Source organism: Pongo abelii, chromosome 15 (assembly GCF_028885655.2).
Source record: "Pongo abelii isolate AG06213 chromosome 15, NHGRI_mPonAbe1-v2.0_pri, whole genome shotgun sequence".
In the NCBI taxonomy this organism is placed as follows: Eukaryota; Metazoa; Chordata; class Mammalia; order Primates; family Hominidae; genus Pongo; species Pongo abelii.
This window is the reverse complement of record NC_072000.2, coordinates 107,833,292-107,854,560: the sequence shown is the minus strand read 5'-3', so window position 1 is coordinate 107,854,560 and position 21,269 is coordinate 107,833,292. Positions and strand designations below refer to the sequence as shown.

The window sequence follows — 21,269 nt, the reverse complement described above, 5'->3', positions numbered from 1 at the left end:
TTTATTATGTGTTAACGCAGGTATCTTCAATTGTGGGGAGAGAACTGATGGTTCTGGGACAATTGTAATCCAAGTGGGAAAAAAAGTCAGATCCCTACACCTAATACTAATCTTCCCAAATATATACCACATGAATTAAACGTTAAAATGTGGGCCATAGGAGGAGTATTAGAAGAAAATACAAAACTGGTTGTTTTTTTTTTTTTGGTTTTTTTTTTTTGAGACGGAGTCTCACTCTGTCACCCAGGCTGGAGTGCAGTGATGCAGTCTCGGCTCACTGCAAGCTCCGTCTCCCGGGTTCACGCCATTCTCCTACCTCAGCCTCCCGAACAGCTGGGGCTACAGACGCCCGCCACCACGCCCGGCTAATTTTTTGTATTTTTAGTAGAGACGGGGTTTCACCGTGTTATCCAGGATGGTCTCGATCTCCTGACCTCGTGATCCACCCACCTCGGCCTCCCAAAGTGCTGGGATTACAGGCGTGAGCCACCGCACCCGGCCTATAGAACTGTTTTTTAAGTCATGGGACAAATCTTCAAGAAGACATGAAACCCAAATGTAATAAAGAAAAAGATTAAACGATTTTGCCACATAAATACTTAAAAACTTCCCTAAAACAAGACATCATAAACAGTTAAAAGGAGTAATCTAGGGAAAGATATTCATAACCTACATTAACAGACACATCAGACAGATGACTGAAACATAAAGGGTTTAAATCACTAAGATTAAAAAAAAAGAAAAATGAATAAAGGATATAAACAGGAAACTTGTTTTATTTTTATTGATTTTAGAGAGTGTCCTCTGTTGCCCCGGCTGAAGTACAGTGGTACAATCATAGCGCAATGCAGTCTTGTACTCCTGGGCTCAAGTGATCCCCCTGCCTTGGCCTCCCAAAGCACTAGGAATACAGGCATGAGCTACTGCGGGTGGCCAGGGAACTTGCTTCAAAAAGAAATTATGAATGACAAAAATATATAAAAAGATCATAAATCTAAGTAGTGAAAAGGGAAAAAGCAACTTCTGGTTTTTTCTACACCCTTTTTTTGTCCATACGTGCTATGGTTTGAATGAATGTCCCCTCCCAAACTCATGTTGAAATGTAATTGCTGTTGCAGCAGTACTAAGACACCGGGCCCTGGAGAGGCAATCAGACTGCAAGGGCTCTGCCCTCTTTTCTTCCTTTCTCCTCCTCTTCCCTTCCCTCCCCACTCCTCCCCACTCTTTGCCCTTCCATCACGCCCTTCAGGTATCAAGAAGGCCCTGGCCAGATGCAGCCCCTGGATCTTGGACTTCCCAGCCTCCACAACTGTAAGAAATAAATTTCTTGTCTTTATAAATTACCTAGTCTCTGGTATTGTGTTACAGCAGCAAAAACAGACTAAGACATTCAGATAGACAAAAATTATCTACAGCGTAGACGCATGTACGAAAATGAACACTCTATTTCATTTTGGTAGAATAATAAAGTAGGTACATCACTTTTTATTCAAAACCAACATAGTAGTATCTATTACAATGTCAAATATTCATCCACTTTCACCTAGGACTTCCATTTCTAGGAATTATCCTACAGAAACACTTAACAAGGACACACAATGCTAAAGAATGTACATTGCAGATCTGTTCGTAACAACAAAAACTTAGAAACAACCCTAATGCCCACTGATAGGAAATAAACTACGCTACCACCATACCCAGGAAGACTATGCTGCCTTTAGACTAATATGTCAGATCTATAAGTACTAAGACCCAGACACAGTCAAGGTACATTACTAAGTAAAAAAAACTATCATCATGTCCCATATGAGTCCCTTTCTGTTAAAAATTTTTTAAAAGTTAATGTCTATATTAAAAAACTCTAGGAATATATACCAAACTGCTGAAAGTGATTATCTTTGAAGAGACAAATTTCAAGGAACTTACTTTCTACATAATGAATTTCTATATTTCTATAATGTTTACATTTTATATGTCATATCTACAATAGGCAAAAAAAACCCCACAAGAGTAAAATGATTCTGTTCAAAGTTTTTTCTTTCTTTTTTTTTTTTTTTTTTTAACTTTAAGTTCTGGGATACATGTGCAGAACGTGCAGGTTACACAGGTATACATGTGCCATGGTGGTTTGCTGCGCCCATCAACCCGTCATCTACATTAGGTATTTCTCCTAATGCTATCCCTCCCCTTGCCCCTCACCCTCTGACAGGCCCTGGTGTGTGATGTTCCCCTCCCTGTGTCCATGTGTTCTCATTGTTCAACTCCCACTTATGAGTGAGAACTTGTTCAAAGTTTTAAAAAAAACTGAGAAACTGAGAAAGTTTTTAAATTAAACCACTCTGCTAGTCATATTCAAGCATTTCTAGAGAAAGAACCTACTAGAAGTAAACACCACAGGCCAGACTCTAGATAATGTAAGTTAGGTGAGGTAAATGGAAGAGGGTGTGTCTGTCTCAACGCTCTCTTGGCCCACCATCTCTGCCCACATAAGGAAGCTGGCAAGTAGCCACCTGGAACTGGTGAGAACTAAGAAACTCAGAGGTCTGGTTCCTTATCTCAAGAAAACTTTAATCAAGGACAAGGACAGCTCCGCCCACACAAGCTGTTTACAGATTCCAAAAGCAGTCTATAAGGCAGCTCAACAACAAGGAGTCTTCACTAAAAATCCACAAGAATTTTATCACTAAAGTTGATGAACTGTCAAAAGGCAAATTTCTGGCAACAGTCTTTTAAAATTCCAGTTAGCACAGCCCAGTGCTTCCCAACCTTTTCCCAAGTCTCAGCACACACAGGAAATGAGAATATTTACAGGGCACACTGCTGCAAACAGAGGATGCGTGCTGACAGATGACAGACCCAGGGCTCATGCTCTTGCAGCCCCAGGCCTGGTGGGCTGCAGGCATGAATGCTACACCATATGTGTCACAGTCTTGGCACATCTATCAGAAGGGTCTCGCACAGGGAGAGCATTTGTTTTAAAAGCTTCCTTCAAAAGTACTACTACATTCGGGCCAGGCATGGTGGCTCACGCCTGTAATCACAGCACTCTGGGAGGCTGAGGTGGGTGGATCACCTGACATCAGGAGTTCGAGACCAGCCTGGCCAACGTGGTGAAACCCCCTCTCTACTAAAAATACAAAAAATTCGCTGGGTGTGGTGGTGGGTGCCTGTAATCCCAGCTACTCGGGAGGCTAAGGCAGGAGAATCGCTTGAACCCAGGAGGCGGGAGGTTGCAGCGAGCTGAGATCACGGCACTGCACTCCAGCCTGGGCAACAGAGTGAGACTCTGTTGCCAACACCACCCCCCCAAAAAAAACGGTATTATTACATTCATTTAACAAATATTTATTAAGTACCTAACAGGTTCCAAGCACTGTGTTAAGTTCTGTCATCTTCCCCTACAGACTGGAGATAGCCTACAAACTAGAGAAGGAGACAGACAAACCAGCAATTCCAATACAATGTAAATTGTGCTATATAAGGGGAGTATCGGGATTTTTATGGAATCCCATGCCTGGGGAAAGGGGATTTGTCAATGATTACTTCTCAGAAATGTTCCCTTAACAGAAGAGTAAAGAGTATTTCAGGTACAGGGAAAAGCAGGCACAAAGACCTAAATGCAAGAAACTACATCAAAGGTTGGACACGCTGGCTTATATCTGCAATCCCAGCATTTTGGGAGGCTGAGGCGGGCAGATCACCAGGTCAAGAGATTGAGACCATCCTGGCCAACATGGTGAAACCCCATCTCTACTAAAAATACAAAAATTAGCCGAGCATCATGGCACACACCTGTAGTCCCAGCTACTCAGGAGGCTGAGGCAGGAGAATCACTTGAACCCAGGAGGCGGAGGTTACAGGGAGCTGAGATCATGCCACTGCACTCCAGCCTGGTGACACAGCGAGACTCCGTCTCAAAACAACAACAACAACAACAAAAAAAGCAAAACAGGCTCTGTACCATATAACAATAGGAGGGAGTTAGTTTTGTGGTTTTAATGCATGTATTTTTGATTAATAGGAATGGGGCTGAGCAGAAAGCCATTTCACAAAGGTTAGGAAAGTATGTGCCTTCCTACACAATAACCAATTAAATATACACTATGAGAAAAGTAGAGAGATTAAGAAACTTCTTAAAGATAAATCTGTAAATATTGACAATGCTATTGATTAGCAAGTAACATGAGCTCATACACATAAGTGTATACCTGAAGTTAAAGACAATTTTTACTGTGGTAGCAGACATTTGCTACTGAAAAAGAACAAAACATTACCTATTTTTAAAGGTAAAGATTATTTAAACCCTCTATGATATTTCCAACGTTTAAAGTAATAGGAAAGCAAAAGAACTCCCAGATGGGCCAGGCACGGTGGCTCACGCCTGTAATCCCAGCACTTTGGGAGGCTGAGGAAGGCGGATCACGAGATGAGAAGATCGAGACCATCCTGGCTAACACAGTGAAACCCTGTCTCTACTAAAAATACAAAAAATTAGCTGGGTGTGGTGGCGGGTGCCTGTAATCCCAGCTACTCGGGAGGCTGAGGCAGGAGAATGGCGTGAACCCAGGAGGCGGAGCTTGCAGTGAGCCGAGATTGTACCACTGCACTCCAGCCTGGGTGACAGAGCGAGACTCTGCCTCAGAAAAAAAATAAAAACAAAAACAAAACAAAAAACTCCCAGACACCTAATATATGTTTCATGCTCTTTTGAGAAAGCTTAATGAGGCTGGGCGTGGTGGCTCATGCCTATAATCCCAGCACTTTGGGAGGCTGAGGCGGGCGGATCACTTGAGGTCAGGAGTTTGAAACCAGCCTGACCAACATGGTGAAACCCCATCTCTACTAAAAATACAAAAAAAAAAAAAAAAAAAAATTAGCCTGGCGTGGTGGTGTGCACCTGTAATCTCAGCTACTCAGGAGGCTGAGGCAAGAGAAACGCTTGAATCTGGGAAGCGGAGGTTACAGAGAGCCGAGACCACCACGCCACTGCATTCCAGGCCTGGGCTACAGGGCAAGACTCCATCCCAACCCCCGACCACCCCCCCACCCTGAAAAAAAAGAAAAAGCTTAATTAGTGAGGTATGGCTCATGCCTGTAACCCCAACACTCTGGGAGGTTGAGGCAGGAGGACTGCTTGAACTAAGGAGTTCAAGATCAGCCTGGGCAACATGGTGAGAACCCTGTCTCTACAAAAAAATTTTTTAAACATTAGCTGGGTGTGGCAGTGCATGCCTGTAGTCTCAGCTACTTGGGAGGCTGAGTTGGGAGAACTGCCTGACCCCAGGAGGTCGAGGCTATAGTGAGCCATAATTGCGCCACTGCACTCCAGCCCGGGTGACAGGGCGAGGCCCTGTCTTGAAAATAAAATAGGCTGGGCGCGGTGGCTCATGCCTGTAATCCCAGCACTTTCAGAGGCCAAGGCGGGCGGATCACGAGGTCAGGAGTTCAAGACCAGCCTGACCAACATAGTGAAACTCTGTCTCTACTAAAAGTACAAAAAAAAAAAAAAAAATTAGCCTGGCGTGGTGGTGTGCGCCTGTAATCCCAGCTACTCAGGAGGCTGAGGCAAGAGAATCACTTGAACCTGGGAGGTGGAGGTTGCAGTGAGCTGAGATCGCGCCACTGCACTCCAGCCTAGGCGACAGAGAGACTCCATTTCAAAAAAAAAAAAACCTAAAATAAAACAAAACAAAACAAATGAAAAGCTTAGTTACCTTAGAAATAAGGACAAATAAGGCCGGGCGCTATGGCTCACGCCTGTAATCCCAGCACTTTGGGAGGCCGAGACGGGCGGATCACAAGATCAGGAGATTGAGACCATCCTGGCTAACATGGTGAAACCCTGTCTCTACAGAAAATTAGCTGGGTGTGGTGGTGGGCACCTGTAGTCCCAGCTATTCGGGAGGCTGAGGCAGGAGAATGGTGTGAACCTGGGAAGCAGAGCTTGCAGTGAGCTGAGATCATGCCACTGCACTCCAGCCTGGGTGACAGAGCAAGACTCCGTATTAAAAAAAACAAATAAGGCCTATATCTATATTCTTTTCTCTCTCTTACATGGAAATAAACAGAGCAACTGTCATAACAGAAATAAGCATAACTGGTATTTACCTCTCTGCCTGTAAGGATATGTCTTGCCAATTTTACTTTTGCAAAATTCCCCTTGCCGATTGTTTTCAACAGTCTGTAGTTTCCGATGTGAGGTTGTTCATCTGCACAGGAAGCTATAGAGTTTCTACACCGAGCTCCTGAGCGGCTGGTACGAGAGGTAACTTCTTGACGCCCATCTCCATGTGACGTGTGCTGCAATACAGCATATACAAAGATAAGGAAATGAGAGAACACAGAGTACTTGCCAAGTTCTAAGAGCTTCTGGTTGAAGAAAAAACATTCCTACTTTAACTTTAATCTTAAAGTATCTAGCACTTCAAAGGAATTTAACCACATAATATAAATTTGAGGAAAATAAAAATTCTGAGATGAAAAATACCAAGTGTTGAAGTTCAATTGAGTGTTCAGGAAGAAATGAGATATTTTGCATACGTGGCTGTCATATAAAACAGGAGTAAAAGGGCTACCTTCCGGTTATACAGTGCTTAACTTTTCCATATGTTAGTAAGTGCACCTGCACACCTGAGCCTCACTACAGCCCGTGCAGCAGGGGAAAAGCTCATGTCACCATTCACTAGATAAGGATACAGCCACATAACTCTTCAGGGGGAAATCCATAGAGAATTTGGATTCCCAATTTCCTTCTACACTACACTTGCTAACAGTAATTCAAAACAATATGCTTAACAGAAACAGCTAGACTGTGTGGCCCTTAATAGATGGCCCCTGTTGAATAGATGAATAAAGTACTCAATATGTCTCTATCCTATGAAATATTCAGGCCCAAGAATTACACTTCTGTGTGCACACTGTGTACATGGCTGTATGCGCAGGCCTCCTGCTACTACTGCTCCCTTGGCCCCCACACACTCAAAGGATTACATGCCCCAATCCTTTCCCCACTGTGGCTGTTAACTCCTGCCCAAGGGAGGCTTCTCATTCCACACACACTCACAGCCACTTTCCACCCCCTTTACACGTTTCTCTTTTCCAACTTTTTGTCCAGGAAAATGTCCTGTCTTTCTCTATATACCTATAAATCAAAACAAGCCTGATTTTTAACTAATAAACTGCTTTGTAATGCACTCAAGTCAAAGGAAATGAAACTCAGGTGTTTTAAAGTGAAAGTAAGCTTTAAAACTTGCGCCATCTACCTCTGAATTTCTCAAAAGATGTCCTTTTCAGAATTTCCTCATTAATCTCCATCTACTTCTTCATTATTTCTCTAATATTTTTCACATTCACATACCAGGTTTGGGGATAGGCTTTTGTCTGTTTTACTCAGTTATCACATAATATGGCATCTCAACAACAATTTCTGTTTGTATTGCAAATGTCTATTTTAGATTAAACAGGCTTCTTATGACCTCGCTACAAATCTAGGCAACTTGTAAACATTGTTCCTCTAACAAAAATGATTGATTTCCATATTAGAACTTTCGGAAAATAGACCATTTATAAATATGGAGTTGATAAAAGACTAAAATGATAATAAAGCTTTGACACTAAGGCTTTAATACAAAAACAGGTAGTTTTGTTGTGCACAAGATGCATGCTGTTGTAATGCAAATTATTACATCAACTGTAGTCTAGTTTTAAAAGAAGCTGGGCGATCATGTTTATGTTTATTTCTACATGATTTTAATTACACTAGAATTTAAGTTTCATGAAAACAGTAACAGGAATTTATTATTTCTTATATCTTAGAACAGCAGTTGGTACAAAACTGGTACTCAATAAATATTAGAATGGCTGAATAAAAGATATAAATGTTAACCACTATAGTGTTCAGAAGGTTAAAAATAGGAAATTTCTCTTTTTTATCTTCTGAATTTCTTCATTCATTCACTGAATATTTACTGAGTGAGTTACACACACACACACACACACACACACACACACACACCAGGCACTATATAAGGTGTGGGAAAAAGCAGTGCATAAAGCAGTCCATGTCCCCATGAGGTATGTATCAAGTGGTTTACTATCTGTGCAATGAAAACATATTCACTGAAATTATACTACTGGCCAAAATTTTTGTTAAAAAAGCTTTTTGCAATGTAAACATGCATTTTCAAATTTACATGCTTCATAAATTCAACCTTCATGTGTGAAAGCTCATCATACTAATTGGGTCATTCTATTCATATTCAACTAAATCAGAGTTGAGGGGTGGGGATGGGGTGGGGGGCCGGGGAGGGGGAGGGATGTAACATTGCTCCAAGATTACAATTCTCTGTAAGCCTGGCTGCCGAAACTGCCTATTGTAACCTGAAACCAGTTTATCTAATGGCTACTGAAACAACTTGTTGCTGACTCTAAGACCAGTATTACCCACCACTCTCACTCACCAATCAGGGCTTGCCACCTCCCCAAAACTTTACTAGTGCCAATGACCTGTCTTTCAAAATATGTAACACTTCTCTTTATAAAATCGCCAATCTTTACTTTGTTCTTCATACATACTGAAGACCACCCTGTGGTCTGTGTGCCCCAGATTGCAATTCTTGCATCCCAAATAACATATTTTAACTTCAGAGATTCATCTCTACGTTTTATTTGACTTCAATATGTGTTTTCTATAATGAGGCAGTCAAATTGATGAAATAATAATTTTCATGCAAACCAACTGCCTTCTATTTAATGTAAAATAGAAATATTAGAAAAATCTTGGTTTTTGTTGAGATGGAGTCTCACTCTGTCAGCTGGAGTGCGGTGGCACAATCTCAGCTCACTGCAACCTCCGCCTCCCAGGTTAAAGCAATTCTCCTGCCTCAGCCTCATGAGTAGCTGGGACTACAGGTGCGCGCCAGCATGCTCGGCTAATTTTTGTATTTTTAGTAGAGACAGGGATTCACTATGTTGGCCAGGCTGGTCTCGAACTCCTGACCTTAAGTGATCTACCCACCTCAGCCTCCCAAAGTGCTGGGATTACAGGCATGAGCCACCGCGCTCGGCCAGGAAAATCTTAAGATTCACAGGCATCCAATGTTCCTATCTGCTTACTCACTAATGTGCTTATAATAAAATACTAACTCCTTAGCGCTTCATCCACTAGCATGTAACCTTCACGAGGACAGGCTTTTTGTGTTTTGTTCATTATCAGATATTCCCCAAACCTGAAACAGTGCCTAGCACATGGTAGACATTCAATACATTTTTGCTGAATTTTAAACGAATTCAAGGCCCGCTCATCTCTTCTTCCTCTCCCACGACATCATCCAGTAGACTCTAGCTTTGAGTCTAGCTCTGACTCAGTCAGTGTTGTTCCCTTAGTTTGAATGTCCTTTCTTCTCTTCAAATCTAAGAAAAACCTGCTCATTCTATTGAGTTTGTATCATCTGTCACCATCTTCATGAACCCTTCTATGGTTCTCCCTGCATCTCATCAGAATTTCTTACTTCCCTCCTTACTGGGATCCCAAAGTACTTTGCCTGTATCTAACTTTATTATGCTACTTTTTTTTTGTAGACAATACTATATACACCATACTGGCTTTTTTACATCTCAGTTACTGGAGGACTGCACTCCCTTCCCTTGAGGTTAGGTATAGATAGCCATGTGACTAAGTTGAACACGTCCTGTGAGTGAAAATGAATGACATTCCCATGCTGAAGCATTTAGTTGCCTGCGCTTAACTCTCCAGCCCTGTGTTTTGCTCTCCTGACCCTAAGCACTGCCCTAAAATGGATGGCCACAAGACCAAACTGGCCTGGACATGGAGATCAGTTTCCACGGAGCCAATGAGCCCTCAAGCAGACTTGGTGTGAGCAAAAGTTTTTTATTGTGTTAAATCATGAGGATTTTGGCAGTATGTATTACCACAGCATAACACAGCCTAACCTAAAACACGCTCATGCAAATCAACAATCGTAATAGAAAGCAGAAAGAAACTTGTATTTCCTCATACAACAGATTGAAAGATCTGATGCTTGTTAGGGTTAAACTCAATATATTTAATTTGATGTTTCCTGACGAAGTCCTTAAATTAAAAAATTTAAGAATTAACTTTTAAAAAGTTCCCTTGAAACAGAAGCAAATTAAATTGTCTTTTGCTTCTGTTTGCCCTTCATTTTATTTTCCCAAGAATCCATCACCGACCCTAAGAAAAAGTTCCCTATTCCTATGCCACAGCACTCAGTACCAACATTAAACATTTAAACAAATAATTATGAATTCTTGTACTATTATTAATCAATTATTTCATACACATATTTTTTTCTTCCTAAGGAGCCAATAAACAACCTGCACACACACACACACACACACACACGTTATGTAATTCTTTGATAACCCTTTTTTTTTTTTTTTTTGAGACAGGGTCTCATTCTGTTGCCCAGGCTAGAGTGCAGTAGTGTGACTGATCATACCCCTCACTGCAGCCTCGAACTCCTGGACTCAAGGGGTCATCCCACCTCAGCCTCCTTAGTAGCTGGTACTACAGGTGCGTGCACCACACATGGCTGATGTTTTAATTTTTTGTAGAGATAGGATCTCACTATGTTGTCCAGGCTGATCTCAAACTCTGGCCTCAAGCAATCCTCCTGCCTTATTCTCCCAAAGTGTTGATATTACAGGTGTAAGCCACCATGCCTGGGCTACTTTATAATATTTCATGGCAGACTATGCACATAACGGGTACTCGAAAGCTGCTGAGTTTAATTCTTATGGATTAAATGAGTCCTGATTCTTCTCCCTCCTGTGGAACTGAGCTGGTACCACTTCATCCACTATGAAAACTAGAATATGAACACTGCTACTGAAAATAATGCTGAATACAGCCAAAGATATGAGATTTCCTTCTTCAAGAAGTTGAACACATGTTTAGGGAGACCACATTGGCCAAATACTTGTTTTCCCAAACCTCTCTGCAGCTAGAGATAGCCATTTGGCTTAAGTTCTGGCCAGTTCTCATTAGTTAAAGTCTACTAGGTGGCAATGTAGTACGGGGTAGGGGTTGGTAATGCCTTTGTTTATCATAAAAGGGGAGGCCAGGCACTGTGGCTCACACCTGTAATCCCAGCACTTTGGGAGGCCAAGGCTGGCAGATCACCTGAGGTCAGGAGTTCGAGACCTTGCCTGGCCAACATGGTGAAACCCCATCTCTACTAAAAGTACAAAAATTAGCCAGGCATGGTGGCACATGCCTGTAATCCCAGCTACTCGGAAGGCTGAGGCATGAGAATCGCTTGAACAAGGGAGGTGACGGCTGCAGTGAGCTGAGATCCCGCCACTGCACTCCAGCCTGAGTGACAGAAACTTCATCTCAAAAAAAAAAAAGGAGGGTGGGGGGGTAAGGACAGAGTTGCCAGTACAGTTCCTTCCTCCTTCCTTGAATGCAACCATGTAGCTGTAGCTGTAAAACATTATCCTGTAGCTACGGGGTCTCAAACATGACAGAAAAGACAAAACTACTTTAAAATACCACCAACTCCAATATTACTGAACTGCTGATCCAAAGCTAGACGCTGCATACCTCCAAATTTCTTTTTCTTTTTTTTTTTTTTGAGACGGAGTCTCACTCTGTCACCCCAGGCTGGAGAGCAGTGGTGCCATCTCGGTTCACTGCAAGCTCCGCCTCCCGGGTTCACGCCATTCTCCGGCCTCAGCCTCACCAGTAGCTGGGACTACAGGCGCCCGCCACCATGCCCGGCTAATTTTTTTCGTATTTTTAGTAGAGACAGGGTTTCACCGTGGTCTCGATCTCCTGACCTCGTGATCCGCCCGCCTCGGCCTCCCAAAGTGCTGGGATTACAGGCGTGAGCCACTGCGCCCTGCCCCAAATTTCTTTTTGGAGAAAAACAAACCCCTATTTGTTTAGGGCACTGTGTTAGGTCTTTGTGACGTTCAGCCGAAGCACTACTAACTGACATAGGGGCCATATCAGCGCAAAGCAATAAGAAAAATGGGAATGTGCTCCATTTTGTTTTACGTATTAGTTCTTAATTTTGCCCACATATAAAAGAACCATGGATTGTAAATCACTGTATAATCAGAAGACAAATTAAAACATTTCTTAGACACATTTAAAAAATCTTTTTAAAAAAATCCTTGCCGGCAGGAAGTCCGTAAAAAATTTTTTAACATCAATATGGTTCCAGGATAGTTTTGCCCTTGTATCTACCAGGCAGAGAACCAACGTGAAATTTGAGAGGCCTACTTACGTACCTCCCACATGAGAAGAAATCAGGTTTACAAGTTTAAAACAGCAACAACTTTACACTATGTTTCAAATCTTCCTCAAAAGAACTTGGTCCCTTCTGTAAAACACAAGAAGTGTGCCCTTACATGCGTTCTATTCCTTAAATCACAAGCCACCTACTTAACACATAGGTATGGTTTCCAAATGTTAAAAAACAAAAACAAAAACAAACCACAAAGCCAAGTTGTGACAATAAATGGCTGTCCTCCAAGTATTCTGTACTTTAGAGATATTCACAAAGTCACGTTTCACTTTTGAAAGCAGCTAGGCAATTATTTCATTCAACATAGAAAAAGGATTTGATAAGATTGAACAATTTATAATTTAAAAACTCTTGGCCAGGCATGGTGACTCATGCTTGTAATCCCAGCACCTTCAGAGGCTGAGGCAAGAGGCTTGCTTAACCCCGGAAGTTTGAGACCCACCTGGGCAAACATAGCAAGACCCTGTCTCTACCAAAAAGCCCCCACAAAATTCCTATAGCAAACTAGGATTAGAATGGGATGTCTGTCCTTGATTTGATAAAAATCACCAACCCCCAAGAAAACAAGAATGCACCCAAAGCCAAGGAATGTATAAAGAGATTCTAAAAATCATAGAGAAATACAAGTTAAAACCACCATGTAGTATCACATTAGGCCTGTTAGACAGGGAAAAGTTAGAAAGCTCTGAAATGTTGGCAGAGAAACGGGAATACAAAAACTGTGGTGCACTATTATTGATGGAAGCAGCCATCTAGAAGAACAATCTGACATTTCCTGTGACCCAGCAAGTCTATTCCAAGCTATATATCCCAAAGAAACTCTTACATTGCTCCATAAGGTGACAAGTATGAAGATGTTGAAGCATTTTTTTTGTGGTGACAGAGTTGGAGAAAATTAACATGTGCACCTCTGGCAAGCAGACTGGTAAAATGTGGTAGATGCATACATCTCACTGCTATTCAGCAGTTAGATGCAATATATTAAGTGCACAGATGAGACATACGTAGTATTTACATAAAGTACCAAACATACCAAAATAAACTATGTAAGAACACATACACATACTAAACACATTAAAGCAGTAAAGTGGGATGGAGGGTAAGAGCAATGACATATGGAGACTAACAAGAATAGATAAAACAAGAAGATAGTCTCACACGGATCAAAGATAATGTGACTCTTCACAGCTGAATTTATGAAAAAGCATCTAAGAATATGAATAGGAAGGGGGAACTGTTATTGTCCCATAAATACAGTAAAATCTGTTGCACTTTTGAATCAAATAATTGTTACTGGTATAGTAGGTGAACTAATGTAATACGGTGAAAAATAATTTACTTGTCTAATCCTTATAATAAAAAACTCGTAAGGCACAAGTTGTGGCTAAAAAAAAAGTTGATTCAGGCCAGGTGCGGTAGCTCACGCCTGTAATCCCAGCACTTTAGGAGGCCGAGGCAGGAGGATCACAAGGTCAGGAGTTCGAGACCAGCCTGGCCAATATGGTGAAACCCCGTCTCTACTAAAAATAAAAAAATTAGCCAGGCATGGTGGCAGGTGCCTGTAGTCCCAGCTACTCAGAAGGCTGAGGCAGGAGAATCGCTTGAACCTGGGAGGCGGAGGTTGCGGTGAGCCGAGATCGCGCCACTGCACTCCAGTCTGGGTGACAGAGCGAGACTCCATCTCAAAAAAAAAAAAAAAAATGTTTATTCAGTAACTTTCGGCTAGTCAACTATATGGTAGGCATTAGCAGGGAATAAAAGAAATAGAAAAGTGTGGTGTCAAACCTTCAAGGCACTCATGATATACACGGGGTGCTAATGGGGGAATAGCAACTGAAACAAGGGGCAATTCCTGCCCCATGAGAAAATCAGAGTGAATACTCTAATGCTGTCCAATAGGTGTATAATGTGACATACATATATAATTTTCAATTTTCTAGTAGCTCCATTAAAAAATGTAAAAAGAAACATACTTAATATGTTAAATTAATTTAAATACCATTTTAACTCAATATATCCCCCAATATATCAATGCATAATATAAAAAGGCTTTATATCCTATTTTTGAAATACTGTCTTTGAAGTCTGGTTTATCTTTTATACTTACAGAACACCTAAATTCAAACTAACCACGTTTCAAATGCTTGGTAGGCCTACATGTGGCTAGTTGCTACTGTGCTGGATATTGCAGCTCTAGGCACCCAAAGGACATGATCACATTTGGGTGAGATGAAGGAAAAAAGGTACCCCAAGATGTGAAGGGATGGAGTCCTCAAAGGGCAAGTAGGAGAGTTCTTATGAGAGATTAGGAACATCTCAGGCCAGGCACCATCCAAGAAGAGCTAAGAAAGCTTGGGTGAAAAGGGGAAATGCGACTCTACTACAACAACCCAAAATTAGCCAAATTTACCGCCAATTTTTCAAGAAGCCTAACAATCTTAGTTTGTTATTTATAATAACAAGTACTAGCTAAATTTTAAAGACATGTATTGACATATGTAAATACCTAATCCAAGTCTGGTTATAAATCATGGCTGCATTTACCTCCCCTCCCTCTCCAAACTCCATTAATATGAAAGTAAAGGAAAAAAAATAAGGCATAAGGAAAAAAGCCACAAGACAAAGAAAATAGAAGTGATGACAGATACACTTTCAGAAACTAAAAAAAGAAGGAAAATGACTTAACACGTACAAGAAATATTAATCCTAAGCCAGCTATGGAGATATTGGAAAATCATGATTTGTATTATAGAACCCTCAAAAGGTTCAGGAACTGGTAGTACAAGCACCTCTAGAAGTGTGAGTGAAGTAAGCCTGAAACAAGAAGATCTGTCAGTCTTTTAAGTAACAGACCCCCTGGGTCTCCTCTCCCACTCTGGCAAAAAACCAGAGGTTCTTTAGAAAAGGGCAAAATGGAAAGTCTCTGGGCTTGGGGACACCGGGCACGACTGAGGGCAGGGACACTGAAAACAAGAAGAGAAAGCAGAAAGCCACAGACCTTTCCTTCTGCCCTCTCCCCTGACTCAGCTCCCTGGAACATGGGCATTCTGTGCTTGCCCAGGCCAAGTGATAAGACAAAATATATTGGTATCAAGAGCACCACAAAGAAATAACAGTGTGCCCCACTGTTGTATTCAAGATCCATCCAAATGCACAGAACTTCCAATCAGCCTTAAATAAACACAGAAAAATAAGCAAGACTCAAAATATCATTCTCTCTCCCCAAATCGGAGTGTCAGATGCTATATAAGACAAAAAACAAAATTCTGAGGAAAAAGGGCATTCAGTCTAGAATTCTATATGCAGCCAAAATATCAATCAAGTATGAGAACAGAATAAAGATGTTTGCAGATATGAAAGGATTTTAAAAATTTACCTCCGAGCAACTTTCTCAGAAAATCACTGGAGGAACTGCTGCAATGAAACCTGGGAGTGAACCAAGGGGAAGAAAATGGATCGAACAGGAAAGGCAAAGGGAATCCCTAGGATATGGGTGAAGGGAGATCTCAGGATGACAACTATGCAGCAGAACAGACAGACAGATGTGAATCTGGCCACAGAGGAAATTGAGAAAGTGAAGTCATAAAAATCTAAGTAAACAAACAAAAAAACCAAGACACAACTTGAGATGATGTTATCCTTTTGATTAAAAAAAAAAATGAGGCATAGCCAAGTGAATTTGTCCACAGTTACTTAAATCTCAAGACTAGTTTCAAATTCCAGTCTATAACTCTAAATTCTAACGTCTCCTTTTATATGTTGTTCCTTCTTTTTTGCTCCATCTTATGAGGTCCATTCTACCTCTTCAGAATCTTCATCTCAATCAGTCTTAGGCTCTCATTTTTGTCTTCCACTTTCAAGCCCAGACTCTTTCCATCACATATCCCTTCAGGAAAGTAGTGTAAGATTGTGGCCAGGCGCTGTGGCTCATGCCTATAATCCCAGCACTTTGGGAGGCCGAGGCCAGTGGATCACTTGAGGTCAGGAGTTCAAGACCAGCCTGGCCATGGTGAAACCCCGTCTCTACTAAAAATACAAAAATTAGCCAGGCATGGTGGCGGGTGCCTGTAATCCCAGCTACTTGGGAGGCTGAGGCAGGAGAATTGCTGGAACCCAGGAGGGCAGAGGTTGCAGTGAGCCAAGATCATGCCACTGCACTCCAGCCTGGGCAACAGAGCAAGACTCCATCACAAAAAAAGAAAAAAGACTAGGGTTATGTAAAATTCTATGAACAAAACCTGTGAATTCAACTTCTCTGATTTTATATTAAATTCTACCAATACAGATTTTTGTGTCAAATGTCCATACACAAACCCCACAATATTTAGGTCCAACAAAAAGCAACTGCCTATCTACAAGAAATACAGAAAAAACACCTGCTTTGTTTGAGCTTCAACACTGAACTTCAAAGTCCCACATAACCCACAGAAACAATGTCTTATCTAGTGCACACAGAAGTACACAAGACTAACCATAGTTGAGCAGCTTGAGTGGCTAGAGTGTAGTGCTAGCGAACTCTCGGCTGAAGACAAAGTTGGATGCCCCTCCCACCTCCAAAAAAAGGGCTTTTCTTTCAAAGCCAACTTCTGCCCTTCCAATCATTCTGTAGAAGCAGGTGCAGATGGGTCCGTACAAATTCCTTATTACTTTTGCAGACCAACTCCAAGCACAACCTTTAACTTCTTGTGTGAGACAGGACATTAAGGCTTCCCAGTAAGAGATTTATTTTCTCCTTCATGTTTAATTTGAAATTTTAAAATGGATATGAGACAAATGAATTTTCTGCTTTAGTCCTCCCAGTGGTGATCAGAGGGTACTGCATTCCCTGACTCCTTTTTCTTTTTTAACCAAAGCCACAAGTCATGGAATATTCCGACTCTTACTAGGAATTTGTTCCAGCCCAGGAACAAATTCCAGGCATAAAATTTGGCTATATCTTAGAATAATAAAATGCAGGCCGAGCGCAGTGGCTCAAGCCTGTAATCCCAGCACTTTGGGAGGCCAAGGCAGGCGGATCATCCAAGGTGAGGAGTTCGAGACCAGCCTGGCCAACATGGTGAAACCCCATCCCTACTAAAAATACAAAAAATTAGCTGGGCATGGTGGTGCATGCCTGTAATCCCAGCTACTTAGGCTGGGAGGCAGAGGTTGTAGTGAGCCAAGGTCACGAGATTGCACTCCAGCCTGGCAACAAGAGTGAAACTCTGTCTCAAAAAAAAAAAAAAAAAAAAAAAAAAGGTAATGAAATGCAGAACAATCCTCTTTGCAATTAAATAGTTAATACTAATTTTTATTAGACTGTACTGTATAAGCCTCTATGTAATTACAATGTAAATCATGCACCATGTAAGTCTAAATAGTTACAATGTATATATCATGAGCTACATAACTTAAATGACCAAAATTCTATTCACTGCAAATTTCAACCTTTACCTAATTTACATACATAAGGATGCTCAAATTGAAGTCTATAAGATCTTTCCCTGAAAACTGACTAAATATTTTCATGAATTCTTCAGAGATCAACTTTTTTTTTTCTTTCTTAAGATACATAGTTTCACCATGTTGTGCAGGTGGACCGGAATTCCTGGCCTCAAGTGGTCCTCTGGCCTTAGCCTCCTGAGTAGCTGAAACTATAGGCCAACTTCTTTCTGATAAGGCCCAGACAGCTTGATTCAATAGGTTGTGCTTAGAAGTTAAAAAGCTGATTAAGCCAGGGGCACAGTGGCTCACGCCTGTAATCCCAGCACTTTGGGAGGCCGAGGAGGGAAGAGGGAGGATCACGAGGTCAGGAGTTTGAGATGAGCCTGCCAACATGGCGAAACCCCATCTCTACCGAAAATATAAAAAAATTAGCTGGGCATGGCACCTGTAATCCCAGCTACTTGGGAGGCTGAGGCAGGAGAATTGCTGGAACCTGGGAGGCGGAGGTTGCAGTGAGCCGAGATCACGCCACTGCACTCCAGCCTGGGCAACAAGAGTGAAACTCCGTCTCAAAAAATAAAATAAAATTTAAAAATTAGCTGGGCTTGGTGGCAGCTGCCTGTAATCCTAGCTACTTGGGAGGCTGAGGCAGGAGAATCACTTGAACCTGGGAGGCGGAGGTTGCAGCGAGCGAGATTGTGCCACTGCACTCCAGCCCAGGCAACAGTGCGAGACTCCGCCTCAGGAAATTAAAAAAAAAAAAAAAAAGCTGATTAAATAAAACCATATTACATATTTTAAATGAGATACTCTACAAAGTATTGCTGGCTGGTATACAGTTAAGTGATCACCAAATGGCAACTATTGTTATTTTCCACAACCACAATTTTTAATAAACAGTTTTTTTTAAACTCATGGAACCTGAAAACTCAATTAAATGGTCTGGAAATCTTCCTTTGATAGTCACAGTACAATCTAAAAGGAGTATAGTTTAGTTAGCAAGGCTTCACTGAACACTAAGGCAGTGATTTTTTTTCTCTTAATAAATAAACATCAGAAATTCCTGCTATAGTGATTCTTAAGAGTGGTCCCCGGACCTGGAGCATCAACATCACCTGGCAACTTGTTAAAAATTCCAATTCTACGGGTAAAATCAAAGTCTAGGGGTAGGGCCCAGTGATCACGGTTCTAAAGCCCTTCAGGTGATTTTAATGTTTGCTTAAGTTTGAGAGTTACAGACTAGTTTCATAAAGCTCAGGCTGCTTTGTCCTGCAAGGAGCAGGAAATCCTAAAAAGCAGGAAAGCTGTGTGTCCGAGGTATATGGCCTCTACAGCACCTAGCACAGTATTATACACACGGTAGGCATTCACACTTGCTGAATAGGTTAATTGAGTCTCACATAACCTATGGCTGACTAGACAACAGCATCATCACTTTCACAGAGGTCAGAAATTTGGGGGACTATTTGCATTAACTAATAATAAGTACATGACGCACACATATCAGTAACTGTTAAATAACTTAACTGGGAAAGCCCTGGGCCTCTGGTACTTTGGCCAATAACGTTACCAGGCTTACAAAGTGTCATATCCTTTGAAATTAAGGTGAAAAATATGTTTCTAATTTTGCCAGTACAGAAAAAGGATGTATCCGTGGCCCCATATAACTATAAACATAAACTGAAAGGCAAACTGTTTGGTTGCCTTTAAAAAGCATATTTTGACCGGGTACAGTGGCTCACGCCTGTAATCCCAGCCCTTTGGGAGGCCAAGGCGGGCGGATCACCTGAGGTCAGGAGTTTGAGAACAGCCTGACCAACATGGCGAAACCCCGTCTCTACTTAAAAAAAAAAAAAAAAAAAAAAAAAAAATAGCCAGGCATGGTGGTGGGAGCCTGTAATCCCAGCTACTCGGGAGGCTGCGCACGACAGTCGCTTGAACCCGGGTGGCAGAGGTTGGCAGTGAGCCGAGATTGCACCACTGCACTCCAACCTGGGCAGCAGAGCAAGACTCCGTCTCAATTAAAAAAAAAAAAAATATTTGACATATCAGCCAACTATAACGTATGAATTCAAGCTGGATTCTAATTTGAACAGTTTAAAAATTAGAAATGTGAGAAAATTTAAATACTGCATATTTGATATTAAGAAAATATGATAAAGGTATTGCTTTTATTTTTCTTAAAACAGACTTTATCACTTCTAAAAGCTTTAGAGAGGAAATGATACTGCATTTGCTTCTTCATTTATAAATGAAGTAAGACTGGCCACCGAGCTGCGCTGTTGAGTACATGGGTGCTAAGTACATACCAGGGTTTCTCAACCCTGGCCCTACTGACATTTTAGGCCGGGTAATTCTTTGCTGTGGAAGGCTGTCCTATGTAATGTAAAATGTTTAGTAGCATTCCTGGTCAGCCGAACCTTTCTCCAGTTGTGATAACCAAAAATGTCTTTAGACATTGTCAAATGTCCACTAGAGGGCAAAATCACCCTGTGGCTGAGAAGCATTGATAAAATTCTATTTTTTAAAATTTTCCTATAATAAAATATTTTAAAAAAATAGTTTTGACTGAGTGTGGTGGCTCATACCTGTAACTCCAGTGCTTTCGGAGGCTGGGACAGGAGGACTGCTTGAGCCCAGAAGTTAGAGACCACCTTGGGCAATATAGGGAGATCCCATCTCTACGAAAAAATTAAAAATTAGCCATGCATGTGGTGGGGCACGCCTGTAGTCCCAGCTACTCAGGCGGCTGAGTCGGAAGGATTGCTTGAGCCCAAGAGGTCAAGGCTACAGTAAGCTGTGATTGCTCCACTGCACTCCAGCCTGGGTGACAGAGCAAGATACTGTCTCAAAATAAAAATAAAATCTACAGCAAGCTTGTCCAACCCACAGCCCAAGGGCTGCATGCACCCTAGCACAGCTTTGAAAGTGACCCAACACAAATTCATAAACTTTGTTAAAACACTGTGAGACTTTTTTTGCAGTTTTTTTAAGCTTATCAGCTATTGTTAGTGTTAGTGTATTTTATCTGTGGCCCAACACAATTCTTCTTCCAATGTGGCCCAGGGAAGCCAAAAGATTGGACACCCCTGATCTACAAGCTTAAAAAAAAAGTTTTAGAAATACTCTATGTACAGGTACATCTCCTTGTGGAGCCTAAGCTAGAGATCTGGGGCCCAGTAGAGGCTTTGCTACTAAATAGTTAGTGGTCTCCTGTCATTACTAGCAGCCTTTGTCACCTCTCCGAGTGTCAGCAACCTCACTGGATCAGATTGAGTAGTTCTTTTGAGCTATAATATGATGCGGCAACAGTGAACTTTTTTTTTTGAGATGGAGTCTCGCTCTGTCGCCCAGGCTGGAGTGCAGTGGCACGATCTCGGCTCACTGCAAGCTCCGCCTCCCGGGATGATGCTATTCTGCCTCAGCCTCCCAAGTAGCTGGGACTACAGGCACCTGCCACCACGCCCGGCTAATTTTTTATATTTTTAGTAGACACAGGGTTTCACCGTGTTAGCCAGGATGGTCTCGATCTCCTGACCTCGTGATCCGCCC

At 41.7% G+C, this 21,269-nt stretch overlaps 1 protein-coding gene across 11 annotated transcripts in view; it reads right to left on the bottom strand.

The window, feature by feature from the left end:
- The window catches only part of MARK3 (microtubule affinity regulating kinase 3), a 119,622-nt gene that overhangs the window by 91,387 nt on the left and 6,966 nt on the right, over positions 1–21,269 (bottom strand). For 8 of the 11 annotated variants that reach the window (XM_024231453.3, XM_024231455.3, XM_024231454.3 and 5 more), the window contains exon 2: positions 6,109–6,300. The exons of 2 other annotated variants lie outside the window; for them this stretch is intronic. In XM_024231453.3, coding sequence (XP_024087221.1) covers positions 6,109–6,300 — 192 coding nt within the window. Of the gene's footprint in view, positions 1–6,108; positions 6,301–21,269 lie in introns of those variants that run through there. One more of the 11 variants, XM_054530924.1, reaches the window with a different exon arrangement.